At 50.0% G+C, this 18897-nt stretch overlaps 1 protein-coding gene across 1 annotated transcript in view; it reads right to left on the bottom strand.

Moving 5' to 3' along the window:
- AGRN (agrin) overlaps window positions 1-18897 on the bottom strand; it is a 377914-nt gene that overhangs the window by 348180 nt on the left and 10837 nt on the right. Inside the window, exon 2 of the mRNA XM_015411659.1 lies at window positions 1913-2174. Coding sequence (XP_015267145.1) covers window positions 1913-2174 — 262 coding nt within the window. The remainder of the gene's footprint in view (window positions 1-1912; window positions 2175-18897) is intronic.

Raw genomic sequence — 18897 nt, 5'->3', positions numbered from 1 at the left:
CGGCAGTGGAGCTGCAAGGCCGGCGCCGGCGGCCAGGACTGTTGGGGGCGGGGTGTGTGGCCTTATGACACACTTCCGGTGACGTCAGGGGGTGTGGCCTTATGACACACTTCCGGTGATGTCAGGGGGTGTGGCATATGCTAATGCGTTATGCTAATGAGTTCCCCTAGCTCTTTTTCTACGAAACTACCCCTGTGCAGAATTATTTAAAGTCACGATTATGCCCCAGTGGGTTTCCCTAGAAATCAAAACACTTCACTTCCCACCCCTCCCCAAAAGCCACAACAGCCAGAAATACAGGAGCAATTGCAGGCAATGCTCTCACCAAGAAAGACGATCTGTTTTGCACTGGAAGTGTGCAGCCTCAACCGCTTTCTTGCAAAAAGATCTCCCTGTTTCCCCACCCATGCAGTGCATTCTCATAAAGCAGACAGTATTTGCACCCATAAGTAGCTACGACTATAGTCTGCTCTTCCCAAAAACAGCAGGTGAACTGGTCAACCGGTGCCTGGACTGTACCACTTGAGACCGCAAACAGGTTGCTCACATCCATCTACATGCCGCTAGCTTTCTGTGGGACGGCAAAGGAGCATTCCACCTTGAAAGCCTGGGCCTGCAGCATGAAGCCGCACAACCCAGACAGAGGTAGACAATCTGAACTTCCACAGGCCAACACTGAGTCTTCACTAACAAGGAATCAGTACTTCCGATACCGACTGCCCCACCTAATCTACTCAAGGGGCTGCCGAGAGGCTAAAAGACCACTGCGGTAGCCTTATTTCATTTCCCAGTGAGGTTTATCAGTCACGTTCTCTGCTGTGATGGCTCAGAGCAACACGAAAAGCGCTACAGTCTGCGGCGAAAGGGCTGGATGCAAAAGAAAAGAGGATGGAGTTGAAACATCTGCGATGTAAAACTGCAAAGCGTTCCAAGTTCACAATGTCTATGAAACATTATTTCAGCTGAAGCGTAACCACCACCGGCACTGCAGCAACAGACGCACTAATCAGGGCTGTGTATACGCCGTGCGGCCCCCGAAGTGCAGAGCCGGCCTGTTTCCCCAGTCTGTTTCCAATTTTTTATAAATAACAATTTTGTCGCTCTTATGATTGCAAAAACATGCTTGCTGAAATCTGAGAAGCCAGATTCCCAGCAGCTGGCTGCAGAGCTTCAATCCAAAGCACCAAATTTCTCTTCCTTATGCCTACAAAAATGAGCCTGGAAGTGTAAAGGCGATGGCTGAACTCTCCGGGGATAGAGCATGGCTGGATTTTATTACTAGAGCTCTGCCTAGCACCTTACCCAGCCCTGAATGTAACCAGGCTTCAACAGCTAGATTTGAGACCAAGATTTTCAGGGTATCAGCTTTCAAGAGACAAAGCTCTCTTCATCAGATACAAGTCGTAATGGACATCTCTGTGCCATAATATCTCAGACAGACGGTGGAAGGGCTCTTGGGAAGAAGGAACTCACGATGCGAAGGTACAGTGTGCATAGTAATCAGCTTGATTACAGCAAAGAGGAAATGCCTGGGTGTAGAAAATTAGCATCTGTAGCAAGATAAGAATCCTATGTCCCTGTTCAGCCCTGGGACATTGTTCTAAGGTGTCAATGGACACGAATCTATATGCTCTACTGCAGACCGACACAGCTACCCTCTGAAACTTAAATAAATACTGTAAAATGCAGAAGGAGGCACAATTTCATTCAGCACGAAGAGAAAAATTATACATATTTGCTCATCCTGAATAATTTAAACAGGTCCCAGAACCAAAAATGTCCTTAGTTTAGAATTTGGATTCTTTGGGGCAATCATTGCTTTTAAACACAATGTACACAAAGCCCTTGGCTGTACCGAGCCCAAAAGTTTGTGCTACTCTGGAGTCCGCTCAAAAAACAATGCCAGACTCACCTTCCACACAGTGCTCCACCTCCTCCAGGTTGCGCAAAGTAATCCTCATGAGGCTGGAGTTTAGCATCAGCTCGTTCTTGTGGGCAGGCCACATGTGGTGCGGGGCGGGGTTGACAAAGAAAATCCGCGTGTCCCCCGTGGAGACCTGGTTGTCACAAATCATGGGGTCCCCGAACCCGCCGATCATCACTTTGTTCCCGCCGTCCAAAAGGATCTCGTGAGTCACAACTTCTTTACCTTTCAGGTACCGCCAGACCCTCACCTGGAGGAAGACACACAGACAGATGGACACTTATTATGAGTCCCTCCACTAGACTCTTAAATATTCAGACACCTCAGGGGATAGTTAATTCCTTACCCATCAGCTGGAGCAGGCTACAGTTTCTCAAACCTCATTGGGAGTTACGTCTCATTAGCTACATTGTAAGAGGCAACTGTCCTCATTTTCCAGCCAGTTTCTCTTTCCTCATGCTGAATCCCCCCCCCCCGTTAAAATGAACATGTCTTTCAACATGATTTTTATGTCAACAGCAACGCACACGGTGTCAAAGAATAACAAACAACCAGCAACCAAAAGCAAAGCCAATCAGACAACTGAGAAAACATTGTGAAATCCAAAAGAAATGAAAATGGCCGTATCAGCTCATCCCCAGTTAACGTCCACTTCTGGGGCCCTACACCGTGGGCCTCCACCTTCAGAAATAAGTCAGGCTCTAGAGACATGGCCTTTTTGGTGGTGGCACGAGATCATTTTGGTTCCCCCCCCCCAGCTTCTTCGTTGATCTGTTGACTTCTGCAGCTGTGCTTGCTTTCCTCAGTCTAAAGATACTCCACTGATATTTCCTATGCAAATTTTACGACAAAACATGATTGGTTTAACTGTTATGTTATATGGCTAGGTTTATGGATGTCTCTCGGCTGCTGTGCTTTCAGTGTTTATTGCTGTCGTAACACAAATGCTGGAAGCCACCTGGGGAGTATTTATGGTAAAAGTTACGGGGCATAAATATTTTAAGTAAACAAACGCACGTGGCCACTAAGCCCAGTACTGACAACAGCAGGATCAGAGCGGGTCCCCCAGCCTTAATACCTCTCAAGGTGTGACTGTTCTGCTAACAGGAAAAGAAGAGTGTGTTATGTAGTGGTCAGAGTGTTATACTCTACAGCCATGGAGACCTGGATTCGAGTCCCCTGCTCTGCCATGAAGGTGAGTGGGTGACTTTGCCCTGGCCAGTCTCTCTCTCTCTCTGTGCCTACTTTAACTTGCAGGATCGTTGTGACGATAAAAGGGAAGAGAGGCAAACTATATACCAGGGGTACTGAGGTGCAGGTATCATCGAGGGTGCGGGACGTCCCTAGTGGACGACAGGGTTGGGGGGACATATATTGCTGCTGTTGTTCAACTATAACATCTTTAGAACACCATCTTGGTTTTATGATTTGGAGTGGTTATCGGAGCACCGAAAAAGTATTTTTACAAATTTTATTTAACTGTATTATTGTATTTTATACTGTTTTTATTGTTATAATCCGGCATTTTGCCCTTGTTAGCCGCCCTGAGCCTTCGGGGAGGGCAGGATACAAATCCAAAGAATGAATGAATGAATGAATGAATGAATGAATGAACTCATTTGTTACAAGGGCCGGATCTGACATAAATGAGACCTTGTTGGGCCGGGCCATGTGTGTCATAAAATATCATGCCAGGTAGCGGAGATATAAACTTTATAAAGGACACAAACACAAAGATTTATTTTTACTTAAAATAAAAACATGCTTAAGACATTAGCTCTGTAAGCTGCAAACCTACTTTTGATTTATTGACATTCGCCATCAGAAATCTCACGCTCAGAGTTCTGAGTCTAGGACCCAGGTTAAAGCATGAAATGGCTGAGCTATGATGCAACAGCAGCAGAACTGGAAGCAGGAGATGGCCAGTTCCACTGTGGGCCTGATGGAAGCCCTCTGGGGGCCTGATATGGCCCCTGGGCCACATGTCTGACACCCCAGCTATATACATTGCCATAAGCTCCATGGAGGAATAGCTGGATAACAACAGGAGACATTCTGAATAAGAACATAAGCCAATGTTGGATCAGGCCAATGGCCCATCTAGTCCAACACTCTGTCACACAGTGGCCAAAAATACCAGGTGCCATCAGGCGGTCCATCAGTGGGGCCAGGACACTAGAAGCCCTCCCACTATTGCCTCCCCCCCAAGCACCAAGAATACAGTGCATCCCTTGCCCCAGCCTGAGAATTCCTATCTATACCTTGTGGCTAATAGCCACTTGATGGACCTTCTCCTCCATATGTTTATCTACTTCCCTCTTGAAGCCACCCATGCTTGTAGCCGCCGCCACCTCCTGTTCTCTATCTGTGTAAGAGTACACAGACACAAAATCAAGGACAAGGCTGAAATCCAAGCTGAAAAAACTTACGGCAGTCCTGGCCAGAAACGGAAACGGGTGCCCTCCCCACAATAAAGATGAAAGCTGTGACACGCAGGCCTTGACAACAGGAGCAGAGGACAGACCAGCTGCTGGGAGGGGGAGGGGGAGACTGAGAGGGAGGGGACCCTGAGACAGAAATTCCACAAGCACCTCCACCAGTGTTCCCTCTAAGCTGAGTTAGTGTGAGCTAGCTCACAGGTTTTTTTAGCCTCCGGCTCACACATTTTTGTCTCGGCCCAGGAAGGATGGCTCCAGAGCAAACTAATCGATGCAGTAGCCAAACCACCTGCTCACAACTTTAATGCCAGTCACTCACAAAGTAGAATTTTTATTCACAGGACTCCATAGCTTAGAGGAAGCATTGACCCCACCACCACCACCCTCAGCGGGATGAAAAGAGTGAGAGTCCAGTAGGACCTTGAACGACTAACGAAATTTGCGGCAGGGTCCACCCATCTTGATTTACCTCCGCATCACACAATATTACCAAAATACAAACATACGCAGTTAAAACATAGTTGAGATTCACAGATCAGGTTAGCTTTTCATCAAGTCCATCCGGTTAAGACTCCTTATATCCAGCCCCGTAGCTAGAGATTTTTTGGGGAGGGGGCCTTGGGGTCAAAGCCCAATGCAGGTGGCATGTCGGGGCACTTTGGGGGCAGGCCAGGAAGGAGGGGGCCCAGAAGAAAGACTAGGGGGCCAGGCCCCGTGGGTCCCACGTTAGCTACGGGCCAGCTTATATCCATCCTGTGTTGCAGGAGGCGTTCTGTCAAGGGTCCCCAACGAGCCGCCCACGGGCACCGTCGCACCTGCTGACACCCACCAAGTGCTTTTAGAAAGTGGGCAGGGCCAGGTGGGGTCCCCCCCCCAAGACTTCTGATTGGTCACTGAAGATTTGACTGGCATTATATTTTTTTAAATGCTGCTTGGGCAGCAGCTGCCCCCACAGCACAAGGATCTTCACTGTGTGACTGAAGGTAAGTTGCGGAAGCCATTTTGCGGCTGGCTCAGCCTCCTGGGGCAGCCATCTCTGGCTGTGCCCACCACAATGTGACAGAATTCCAACGGTGCTGGGGTTGCCAAGTCCCCTTGCCATCGCAGCGGGGGGGGGGATTTGGAGGGCATTCCAGAGGTGGTCGTTGCGTCGGTGACATCCAGTGTTCCCTCTAAGCTGAGTTAGTGTGAACTAGCTCACAGTTTTTTAGCCTCCGGCGCACACATTTTTGTCTTAGCTTAGGAAGGAGGGCTCCAGAGCAAACTGACGTATGCAGCAGCCAAATCGCTCGCTCACAGCTTTAATGCCAGTAGCTCAGAAAGCAGCATTTTTGCTCACAAGAATCCACAGCTTAGAGGGAGCATTGGACATCATAGGCAACATTCCAGGTTTGGGGCAAAAGCTCTATGGGGTTTTTGACTTCAAACCACAGAGTTTGCCCCGAAACCTGAGCATTGCCACGCGACATCCCCGGCACACGGATGTCTCCTGAAAGTGACATCATCACATCGGGGCACCACACAACGATGTCACTGTTTGGGGGCGGGGTTCCTCCGCCAGCCAGCTGGCCGTTGGCAGGTCGAAGCCCCCAAAAGCAGGGGAGCTTCCCTGGGACCTGGGGGCAGCAATCCTAAACCGTGCCCGCAGGCTCAAAAAAGCCGAGGACCCCTGTGTTATACCATAACTGTACGCCCTGGCCAGCAACAAGCACTTTTGGCCAGGCCCTCCCTCTTCCCTGTGCTTGAAATCGGTTTGCTTATGAATAGGTTTGGGGAGCAGACATACAGCTCCCAGGAAAATGCCATTAGAAGGGTGCGGGTGGGCACCTAGCGGGTATTTGAAAGATGGGATCTGTAGCCAGGACCACGACAGCTCCAGCAACAGTACAACGCAAAACAAACCTCATGATGCTCCTGGAAGGAGGACAAAGACGACGTTGAAAGATTCTGCCAAGGATCGCAAGTTTGAGATTCACTTGGCTGTGAAGAACAGCATGCGATTAACGTAGGGAACACACTATCACAAGATGCAACGAGGCCTGTTAAATTAGACTGCTTTCATAATGAATTAGACACATTCATAGGGGGTTTACCCCTACCTCGACCGCGACGACCTGGCTACAGTGATCCATGCGACGGTCACCTCAAGATTAGACTACTGTAACGCTCTCTACATGGGGCTGCCTTTATCGCAAATTCGGAAGCTGCAGTTCGTGCAGAATGCTGCGGCCAGGCTTCTGATGGGTCTCCCTAGATGGGAGCACATCCGACCTGTGCTGAAAGCGCTGCACTGGCTGCCTATAGCTTTCCGAGTTTGCTTCAAAGTGCTGGTACTTACCTTTAAAGCCCTATATGGCCAGGTTCCAACATACCTGAGGGACGGCCTTTCCCCATTGATACCCCAGAGAGCACTACAGTCGGGGGCTCAACATCGACTGGTGATTCCAGGCCCCAGGGAGGCCAGGCTTGTGGCAACCAGGGCCAGGGCCTTTTCAGTGCCGACTCCTACCTGGTGGAACACGCTCCCAGAGGAGATCAGGGCCCTGCGGGACCTTTCACAGTTACGCAGGGCATGCAAGACGGAGCTCTTCCGCCAGGCTTTTAATTAGGAGCCGCCGCCGCCGCTGCCGCCACCACCAACTACCTAATGGGAACATGGGGCATTGGGATGGCCCATTATAAGATCGATGGCCCACTATAAGATCAAGTTACAGTATTCTGATGGAGCAGTACTGCCGATTCGGGCTTGAGTAACATCTCCTGATCACCATCTTGACTTGACTGATTTGACTTAATGATTAATATTAACACCACTGAGCAATTTTGATAAAATGGCTGTTTTTGTTTTAATGTGTTTTATACTTGGCACATGGTGCCCTTGTCTGTTAGATGCCCTGAGCCTGTTTGCGGGTAGGGCGGGATAAATAAATAAATAAATAAATAAATAAAACTAGCGATCATGAGAGAGCCAAATGGAACCTCCACGTGATGATGAAGTCTACCTTTGATCATAAGATGCTGGGGACAAGTGGGTTGGAGGAGGAGGTTCTCTATCTCACTCTACCTGGGAGCACTCCAGCATCGTGTGATGTAGTGGTCAGAGGGTTGGACAAGGATCCGGGAGACCCAGGTTCAGATCCCCCACAATGCCATGAAAGTTTGCTGGGGGACCTTGGACCAGTCAGCCTAACCTGCCTCACAGGGTTGTTGTGAGGATGAAAAGGCAGAGAGGAGAACTATGTAAGCCACCTTGGGTCCCCACTGGGGAGAGAAGGGGGGTATAAATGAGACAAACAAATGAAAAAAATATATAAAGATACACCGTTGGCCACTGAACATAAGAGAAGCCAAGTTGGATCAGGCCAATGGGCCATCCAGTCCAACAGTCTTCATCACACGGTGGCCAAAACCCAGGGGCCATCGGGAGGTCCACCAGCAGAGCCAGAACTCCAGAAGCCCTCCCACTATGGCCCTCCGAGCACCAAGAAGAACAGCATCATTGCCCCAGACAGAAGAACATAAGAGAAGCCATGTTGGAGCAGACCAATGGCCCATACAGTCCAACACTCTGTGTCACACAGTGGCCAAAACCAAGGGGCCATCAGGAGGTCCACCAATGGGGCCAGAACTCCAGAAGCCCTCCCCCTGTTGCCTCCCAACCACAAAGAAGACAGAGCATCACTGCCCCACACAAAGAACATAAGAGAAGTCATGTTGGATCAGGCCAATGGCCCACCCAGTCCAACACTCTGTGTCATATAGTGGCAAAAACCCAGGTGCCATCAGGAGGTCCACCAGTGGGGCCGCAACTCCAGAAGCCCTCCCACTCTTGCCCCTCAAGCACCAGTTGGTGGAAACAGAATGCTGGACTAGAAGACCTCGGCGGGATCCAGCAAGACGGCCTTTACATTGTTAAGTACCTAATTTCTGCAGGAAGGAGAGAAGGAAACCGTGTCCTCTGGCCATGTGCGTGTTTGGCTTTCGAGCAAGAAAGCTTCGTGGGGATGCTTCACCGCAAGAGCAAACACAGCTGCCAACGGCAGCCCCACCCCGTAGAAGACAAACCCTTCCCGGCTTTGCAGAGCCAGTAGCTCTGCGGGCACATAAGACAGAGCTGGAATCCAAATAGGGCTTTGCCCCTTCCAGGGAAAAGAAAGGGGGGGCGGCTAAAAACAACAACAAAAGAACCCCAAACCCCCACAAGATTTACTATGCTTCAGCGCAAAGCGGGCAAAGTCTTCTCCTCAAATGATTTCTACCCAGCTTGCCCAAGTTTGGCCGAAAAGTCATCATCCTGGAACGGCAGAAAGGATTTTGGCTGGAAGCACAGGGCCTACGTTTCCATGCAATAAAAGCCCTGTTTGGATGGTCACTGGAAGTTCCCTCTTCCAAGACAGTACAGCCAGACAACCCTTAATGACAACAGAGAATTTAAAAAATCCTGCTAACAGCGGCAGAGGATGCTATGTTCTCAGAACAGCACAGACACTTCTGTGCTTAACTACAGCATCTTCGTCCACAAGAGAATATTTACGGGCAAGGCCAGCCCGAACTGGTCAGATCTTGGGAACTAAGCAGGTTCGGCCCTGATTAGTACGTGGCTGGGAGACCACCAAGGTCCCTACTCAGAGGTGGGGAATGACAAGCCACCTCTGAGCATCTCTTGCTACGGGGTCATCACAGGTCGGCTGTGACCTGACAGCTTTTTCCACCACCACCTGAGAGCCAATTTGGTGTAGAGGTTAGGAGCGCGGACCCTAATCTGGGAGAACCGGGTTTGATTCCCCACTCCTCCACATGCAGCCAAGCTGGGTGACCTTGGGTTAGTCACAAGTTCTCTCAGAGTTGTTCTCTCAAGAGCAGTTCTCTCAAAGCTCTCTCAGCCCCACCTACCTCACAGGGTGTCTGTTGTGGGGAGAAGAGGGGAAAGGTGATTGTAAGCCGCTCTGAGACACCTTTGGGTAGGGTTGCCAAATCTTTTAAACTTACCGGCGGGGGAGGCTCCGTCCCATCCGGGAGCAGGCTGGTTATGCGCGCGCTGCCACGACGTCACTAGAAGCAATGTTGCTGACGTTGGGGGCGTGGCCGAGCTTGTCGGGGGGAAAACACATGTGCGTCCCCCCCCTGACGAGCTCAGCCACGCCCCCAACGTGGCTGCGTCAGCTCTGGTGACGCAGCTTCGGGGGCGGGGTGCCCCCCGGGCCCCAATTCCGCCAGGGCGGAAATCGGGGCTCCGAAGCGGGGGGTTCCCCGCCCCCTGGGCACATTTGGCAACCCTACCTTTGGGTAGTGAATGGCAGGGTATAAATCCTCCTCCTCCTCTTCCTCTTCTTCTCCATCAAGTTAAGGGGCAAGGGCAGGAGGAAGCATCTGGGACTATACGTTAATGCCCTGTTCAGGCAACAGCTCTGTTTCAGTGTTGTAATTCCAGTCCGATAGCATTGCTTATTAGATGCACCATCCTATTGATTGCACCAATTTACACGGAGAAATCCACCTCAAGGCTCAATGAGAAAGATGTGTAATAAAATGTCAATAAAGATCCAGGGTAAACCTCAGATTGGGCAAAGAAATAACAAAGCATTTATTTCCAGCTCTGTTTTGGGACTCAATATGCTCCCAAACCCTTAAAAGTAAAACAGCCATGGGCTAGCATTGGAAAAGCAGCATGGCACACTGCGAGACAACAGAAGGAGCCCCCCTTACTGGATGGAGTCCAGTGGTGCCCTTAAGAGCAACAAAGTTTAATTCTGGGTTTAAGCTTCCGTGTGCATGCACCCTTCAGCATAGTGAAGCGTGCACGCACATGATGGAATTAATTAAACTTCGTGGGTCTTAAGTGTGCCACTGGACTCAAATTCTGTGCTGTTGCTTCAGACCAACACAGCTATCCACCTGAATATACCCTTACTGTATTGTTAGCAAACTGCATTTATATCACATACTCTTTTTCAAGGGCGCAAGACAACACATATGTAGAAGTGAGGACATTTGAATCCTCTGCACGTGCTCAGAGGCACCAAATGGCCTCCCATTCACCAAGGCTCATCCTGGCGTTCAAAACAGATTCTGGGGCTCAGCCCCACCTCAACAATACTCTGGCGGCGACCACACCAATCCTCCTGTCTATTTATTCTGGCAAATAGATCGTTTGCCTTTCGGCAGGGGCTTAAAGCTGGATCTCTGGCAGATGACTCCTCCTATCTCCACGGAGAGTTTCCAGGATTATCTGCACTCGGGTGGTCCGTTCCTGCCACTCCCAAGTCCTGGGTTGGGACTGTTTCAATCGGGAAGACCCCAGCCTGGGTCTCCATCCTGCCCCGAACTCTTTGGGAGGCTCTACCAGGCTTTTAGCCACACTCCCTCACCCCCACTACAAGGACCACCCGTACAGGTACAAGGCACCTCTGGAATTCTGCTACAGCACGGTTGGCACAGTGACAAAACGGCTGCCACAAAACGGCTGTCGTGGGAGGCAGAGCCGGCCACAAACGAGCTGCCACAGCTTACCTTCATTCATGCTGTGAAGATCTTTCTGCTGTGGTTAGCAGCTGGGCAAAAAAACAACCCTTGCTGGGCAAAAAAACAACCCACCTGGCCCACCCAGCTTCTAAAAATACTCAGCGGGCCCCAGAAAAGGTGTCGGAGTGTGTACCATGTTGGGGACCCCTGCTTTAAGCATTACAGAGGAGACTCATGTGAATCCCGGTTCTTAAATTTTATTAAATTCCGAGAGGGATACAGAGCCCTTAATGAAGTTCAGCTGCTTCAAGTAACAGAGAGCAGGAGATCACTAGAACTTCATGGGTGTCAGCGAACGCAGCCACAAATCCAAATTAACCGCAAAGACCCCGGTGGGACAAACTCTTGACATCACCAGTTTCAAAAAACAACAAACACTGTGATCCAAGAACCATGCTTTTGTGCCGGCCGAAGCATTCTGTGCCACTTGAAATTCCGAGTACTGATACCATCGCTATAACTGCAGAGGTCGGGTGGCCAACTGCATCTTGGGAAATTCCTGACGATGAGGGCAGAGAGGAGGGCGGAGTTTGGAGAGGGGGCCGGAGCTCGGCAAGGAGGCGACGCCCCCCAATCCTCCCTCCAAAACTGCTGTTCTCTCCAGGAAAACTGATCTTTGACCCTTTCCGCACTCTCCTTTTAATCCGTGTTCACCGCAGTGTCCTCTAAGCAATTCTGCACTAAAATTGAGTTCAACCTTCTTTTTATTCTGGGTTTTTTACCCCCATTCCGCATCACATTCCCTCCCTTCAGTCGTCAGCCCGGTTTCAGCTCACTGTTGCCCCGGGGTTATTTGGATGCTGTTTTGCCCTGGACTTAAATTGTCTCGACTGGAACACTGAGAAAATCCGGAGTGGCAGGCCAACGCGGAAAGGACCAAAGATCAGTTTGCCTGGATAAAACAGCAGCTTTGGAGGGAGGGTTGTGGGGCATCGCCTCCTGGTTGAGCTCTCTTCAGAGTAGACCTCCAAACCCTGTGTAAAACGGTAAAGGTTTCCCTTGCTCGAAAGCCAGTCGAATCCGACTCTAGGGGGCGGTGTTCATCTCCGTTTCCAAGCTGAAGATCCAGCACTGTCCAAAGAAGTTTCTGTGGTCATGCGGCTGGCATGACTAAACGCCAAGGCGCACAGAACACTGTGACCTTCCCACCGAAGCGGTACCTTTGCAGAAAAGGGCAACTCAAATGATAAAAGGGTTGGAACACTTTCCCTATGAGGAAAGGTTAAAGCGCTTAGGGCTCTTTAGCTTGGAGAAAAGACGACTGAGGGGTGACATGATTGAGGTTTATAAGATTATGCGTGGGAAAGAACAGGTAGAGAAAGAGGTACTTTTCTCCCTTTCTCACGATACAAGAACTCGTGGGCACTCCATGAAACTGCTGAGCGGTCGGGTTAGAACGGATAAAAGGAAGTACTTCTTCACCCAAAGAGTGATTAACACTTGGAATTCACTGCCACAGGAAGTGGTGGCGGCTACAAGCATGGGCGGCTTCAAAAGGGAATTAGATAGGCATATGGAGCAGAGGTCCATCAGTGGCTATTAGCCACAAGGTATAGATAGGGGGTCTGGGGCAAGGGATGCTGTGTGATCTTGGTGCTAGGGGGGGTCAACAGTGGGAGGGCTTCTAATGTCCTGGCCCCACTGGTGGACCTCCTGATGGCACCTGGTATTTTTGGCCACTGTGTGACAGAGAGTTGGACTAGATGGGCCTTTGGCCTGATCCAACATTGGCGTCTGTTATGTTCTTATGTACCTGTTTATCTACTTTCAATTTCTACTGCTAGATTGGCAGGAGCTGGGGCCAGAGACGGGAGCTCACTCCGTCTCGAACTGCCGAACTACAGACCTTCCGGTCTGCGGCTTATAATCTTAACCTCTGAGCCGCCGCAGCCTGTGTAGAGGGTGGCAACTCTATTGCGGAGCAGAGGAGCAGACAGAGTTTTCAAAACCTGGTCCTCTGCTGGTTTCAGGAGACATTTAGAGGAAAAGCCTTGCGATGGGCAGAAAGGGGGGGCCAAACACGCACACATGCACACACTGCCTCTGGCCTTTGGAGCAGCAGCAGCCTTCGACTTCCAACAGGCCGACCTTGCCTTGCCTGAGCAAAGGCTTCAAGGCTCCGTCTTCTGCAGCGAGCTGGCCCCCCGCCAGCCAGCAGAACCACTTCAAGGTAAAGGAACCACAGCCGACCGGCACCGGCCTCCCCTTCTCAGCACACACAGATTTCTTTTGTTTGTGGCACTAGCAAATGCATAGGGTTCCCCATCCGGAAGACTTGGAGGGGGGGGGGAGAAAGAGAGACAGCTGCCTCTTGGAGGGCAAAGAGAGGAGAAACGTGTAGGCACAGAAACCCAGGTGAGCGGGGCAAGCAGCAGGCACTCCAGAGGTAAGGAATGCACCGGGAACGGTGCCAGCTCAAGAACGCTGCCAAGAGAAGGCGCAAAGCTTGCTCCCCTCCCTGGTCAGTGCTCAGAACCTGCCCGCTGCCAGCTGTTTGCCAAGCTACGCCCTGCGGCTACACTTTACCCCAGATTCAAGTCGAGGCAGAAAGAAGCAGAAAAAAGCAAACTCCGAGCACCCCACCTACTTTCTGTGCAAAGCAGGGGAAAAAGACAACTGACACTGCAAAGATGCTCCTGGGCAGGGCTGGGCGTCGCACCCCCAACACCAGTGGGGGGAAGACGCTTACCCACTGGGTAGGAGAGCCAAAGAGGTGTTTTTAGCTCCCCTCTTCCTGCAGGCTGCTTGGCGTGGCAGACAGGGTTCTGTCCTCCTCCGTTTTATCCTCACAACAACCCTGCAAGGAAGGGCAGGCTGAAGGACAGCAACTGGCCCAAGGCCACCCAATGGGTAGGGGGACTGAACCTGGGTCTCCTCGTTCCCAGCCTGCCACTTTTAACTGCCGCATCATGCTCGCCTCCAGTCAGGCCCGTAGCCAGGGTTTTTAGTCGGGGGGCATTTAAATTTCTTGGGGGGCACTGGCTCCTTCCCTGCTTCCGCCACCACTTGGGGCCCTGGGCTGGATGGGGAGTCGGGGGGGGGCTTGCCAGTAAGTGGTGGGGGCCTAGCCCCAAGATGCCCCGCTGTAGCTACAGGCCTGGCTCCAGTTATCGATCTCTCAGTGTCCCGTCTACCTCAAAAGACCTTTTTTTTTTATTGCCCCGGGTTAAGATTAAGCCTGCCCGTCCCTAGTGCCTCTCGTATGCTTGAACAGCACAACAATCATTATTCCATTAAGAGTTGTTAAATACTATTTACTCAGCTTCATCGATGCATGCGATGCCTGACAGAGAGGAAAGGTGGATCTCTTCCCAAGGAGGAACCCACAGTCGCACGCATCCCTCTGCTTCCGAGCTTTGATTTTGTGCTGTGTGATATTAAATGCCATCAGGCGGCTTCTGACTTCACGGCGACACGATGAATCAATGTCCTCCAAAACGGGCCTTGTTCAGGCCTTGCCGCGGCTTCCTTGATTGAGTAAATCCATCTCACGCTGGGCCTTCATCTTTCCCTGCTGCCTCCAACTTTGGTTTTGGTCTGCTTTTTTAAAACGTTCAGTTGTGGCTTTTGAGCTACACTTGAGGGCTGCATTTCATTCCTGTCCACTTTGTGAATTTTTAAAAATTGTTGTTATCACTGTGATTAACGATCTTTAAAGTCTCTAATTGCTGGCCACAGGATGCTGAATTGGATGGATCCCTGGTCTAATCCAGTCTGGCTCTTCTTATGTTCTCAGACCCAACACAGTGGACAACGTGTGTGTGTGTGTGTTGTTAAGGGCCTGACAGTGAGGCAGCAGTTATGAATTGTTCAGTGGTTAGAGTGTGGGACCAGGATCTGGGATCAAATTCCCACCCTGCCACAGAAACCCACTAGGTGACCTTGGGCCAGTAACCCACGGGCAGCCTAACCTACCTCAAAGGGTTGTCATCATGAGGATAAAACTGAGACAGGGAGAATGCTGTCACCAGTGGGGACAAAAGTGAAGGAAATAAGATGATCCAGATTCAAACCTGAACTTGTGGCTCACCTTAATAGACTCAATCCACCACTTCTGAAATATGGAGAAAAACAATGCAGACCAACCTCACAAGCATTTCTGAGAGCAAGTAGGCCTTCTCTGAGCATAAAAAAAGTTCAACACAGCAGTTAAGACCGTTGGATTCAGGAGGCCCAGGTACAAATCCCCACTAAGCCTTGATCCTCAGTGGATATCCGCTTTCATTACATTTTATTTATCTGTACTTCATGACAGGCCCAGAATCTCTGTAACAACCAAATCCCTTTCACTCCCCCCAAAGCAGGAAGATTTGTGACAGGATCCACACCAAGGCTGTGGACACACACTAAATAATCCACTTTCAGTGCACTTCCCAACTGGTTTAACTGTGTGAACTGGCAAAATCCAGTTGGAAAGTGGATTAGATCAAGGTGGGTAGCCGTGTTGGTCTGAAGCAACAGAACAAAGTTAGAGTTTTCTGCAGGGTGTGAGCTTCCGTGTGTATGCACACTTTGTCAGACGATGAAATGGAATTACGTATCATAGTTGTATATATAGGAGTGGTTTGTTAATTCAGCATGCAAAATAGTGAGGACGCATTTTTTTTACAGATCAAAGGAATGACAAGGCCGTTGTAAGGATAACAAGTGCAGGGACCACGAGGCCTACCCCGATTTCTTCTGAAAGGGCAGGCCAGAAACGGACTAGGAGGCAGGCAACAGAGCTGTACCGCCCTAAATGATTCACAAAGTTACTTCGATAAATTATTAGGCGCTGTGGTCCACACTACAGTGCTTAGCTTGCTGAAACTAGGGTCCCAACTATGCAATGTTTGCACCATTGAATACGTTGTGTTAAGGCTTGTGCTTTGCTTCAGTTCTGTTTTTAGAGTTCTGGTCAGTTCTACAACCCTAACCTTATTGCATCCTAACTGAACTGAATCCTATTTCTAACTGAACAACCCTGTCAAGATTATATTGACCCATTCTGTGTAATCCGCCCGGAGTCCAAGTGGGAAAGGCAGACTCTAAATGATGTCAATAAAAATTAATGGCGGGGGGGCTTTTAGTCCAGATAGCTCTCGCAGGTCAGCTGTGGTTAGACCCACTTCAGCCCTGACCCCCCCCAACACCCGAATTCATAACACTGAAGAGCAGTGTTCCCTCTAAAATGAGTTCGTGTGAGCTAGCTCACAGTTTTTTAGCCTCTGGCTCACACATTTTTGTCTTAGCTCGGGAAGGATAGCTCCAGAGCAAATTAACTTATGCAACAGCCAAATCGCTCGCTCACAACTTTAATGCCAGTAGCTCACAAAGCAGAATTTTTGCTCACAAGACTCCACAGCTTAGAGAGAGCATTGCCGAAGAACCTTTTTAAGTAGGAAGGTACTTTGAGCGAGAGCAGAGAGAGGTCAGGAGGCCTCTCGTGCAAGCAGGGATTTCAATTCCTTGCACTTGCGAGCAAACGAACGAACGAACTGACGGGAGGGGAAGGTCACATGCGTCCGCCAAGGTAGATACCGAGCCCATCAAGGGCAAATGAAGCCCTCCTGGCACAGTGACTTGCCAGCGTGTTAAGAGTGCTTAAAATGACCGTGAAGAAAAAGGAGAACCAGGTCGGAGAAACGGCAGCTACATGAGACAGTGACAAAACTCCCCTCCAGAGAGATTTACGAGAGGGTAAGAGGCCGACAAAGGGAGGTGGGGGAAGAGAGAAAAAGCCTTTAAAAATAATATTTAAAATTTCAAGTAGGGCTGGGAGCGTTGGTTAATGGATACAGTCCATCCATTACCTCAGGATGGAAAATTCCAATAAAGAACCTGAGGAAATTAACTGCAAATGCTGCACATAAAAGGGTCTGGGGTGGGGAAGGTCTTATGGGAGAGGCATGGATCAGAAGGGAAGGAAAGTTATAGCCCAATTTCATCAGATCTCGAACGGTAAGCCGGGTCAGTCCTTGGAAGGGAGGCCGCGGAGGAAGGCTCTGCAAAGGAAGGCCGTGGCCAACCGCCTCTGCTTCTCACTTGCCTTGAAAGCCCCTTGCTGGGGTCGCCATATGTCAGTTGTGACTCAACAGCACTTTAAACACACATAGGCATCATGACACATAGTTTTGCCTGCAAACCCTCCCCCTATGTGCACACATGCACAGAGAGAAGAAGGAAGAGGAAGAGGACGACATTGGATTTATACCCCGCCCTTCAATCGAAGTCTCAGAGCGGCTTACAAACTCCTTTCTCTTCCCCTCCCCACAACAGACACCCTGTGAGGTAGGCGGGGCTGAGAGAGCTCTTTCGAGGACTGCCCTTGAGAGAACAGCTCTGAAAGAACTTGTAACTGACCCAAGGTCACACCAGCAGCTGCATGTGGAAGAGTGGGGAATCAAACCCGGTTTCCCCAGATCAAAGTCTGTGCTCTGAGAGAGAGAGACCATGGGACTTCCATGAACATTCCAACTGCTCAGGTTGGGAGAATATCAGCAACAAACATCCAACAGGTATGATCAGGAAGAAAAGCCAGCCCGCAAAGGAGCAGAAAACACTACAGGGCAGCAGTTATAAAAACGCAACTTGGCCTGTGATGTGATTTAGCCACCCAATGTTATGCCCTCAGTTACTGTTTTTAATTGTGCCACGAGGTAAGAGCTAATTTCTTCACTGAGCTTGCTTCTCCATGCCAGCTGCAGTGTAATTCCCTCCTCCTGCTGACGGGCAAGCAGCAAGAGCCAATAGAACAGTATTTTTCTTTTCTTTTTTTACTATGGCTGTTCAAATATCACATAAAACTGTGGTCGTAAACTAATCATGGCTAGTTTGGTGGTCTGAAAACAAGCCACCATAGTTAGGCTACGATCACACACACTAAGTAATCCACTTTCAATGCACTTTCCAACTAGATTTTACTGTGTCAACTGGCAAAATCCAGTTCAAAAGTAGGCTGAAAGTGGATTATTTAGTGTGTGCGACCGTAGCCTAACTATGGTTAGTTAGGTCCCATGAAGCCAGGATCTGAACCCAAGATGGGTTATCAGCCTACTCAACTATTTTTCAGAGGTGTGGTCGTGTTGGTCTGCAGTAGAAGAGCTGGATTCGAATTCAGTAGCAACTTCGAGACCAGAAAGATTTCCAGGGTATAAGCTTTAGACAGCCAAAGTATCAGACGAAGGGAGCTTTGATTCGCAAAATCTTATAACCTGAAAATCTTGAAGGTGAGACTGGATGAAAATCTCGCTGTTCGCCTAACTGTGGTTTCTCGTAATGTGGGAATGCAGATCTCCTGGCTCAATCCCGGCTTGCTCTCCAGCACTGCCCTCCCAGGCGACAGAGAGAAGGAAGATAAATTAGGACCCCTGAAATTAAGCCAGGCTTTCAGCAACTGAGACCTGAATTCCAGTTTCACAAGCCAATCGCCACTGAAAATAAACCACGGTTTCACATTATGTCCGAACTGAGCCTTGTGAGATTTCCTCTAAGGGAACCGAAACCGAATGTCAGTTTCGATCTACACCCTTCCCCCTTTTTAAGCAGCCGTCTCTCGGGCTGCATTCAAACACTGCAGGACACTGGAGTTCCACAGACAGCCACTTGATCAAGCTTCACTTATTTGAAAGACCGCCTCCATTCCACAGCCCCCTGCGTGCCAACTATGGTCATCAGTCAGTCATCTGTCAGCTATCCCATCACTTAGGGTGGCTCTTCTGGCATTGACCAGAGCCGGGGCCTTTTCCATCATTGCCCCGGCTCAGTGGAAGGGGATCCCTAAAGAGGTGAGGCGGCAACTTCTGGGAGATCTTCAGAAGGCACTGCAAGGCCTGCCTGTTTGCCAGGGCTCGTGGGGGGGGTGTTAAATGGGAGAGCCAGTTTGGTGTAGTGGTTAAGTGTGCGGACTCTAATCTGGTAGAACCGAGTTTGATACCCCACTCCTCCACTTGCACCTGCTGGATGACCTTGGGCAAGCCATAGTTCGGCACAGCTGTTCTTGAAAAAGAGCTGTTTCTGTCAGAGCTCTCTCAG

The sequence above is a fragment of the Gekko japonicus genome, unplaced genomic scaffold, assembly GCF_001447785.1.
Source record: "Gekko japonicus isolate JY-2015 unplaced genomic scaffold, Gekko_japonicus_V1.1 scaffold76, whole genome shotgun sequence".
NCBI lineage: Eukaryota > Metazoa > Chordata > Lepidosauria > Squamata > Gekkonidae > Gekko > Gekko japonicus.
The sequence above is the reverse complement of the archived record's forward strand: the minus strand, read 5'-3'. Positions and strand labels throughout refer to the sequence as shown.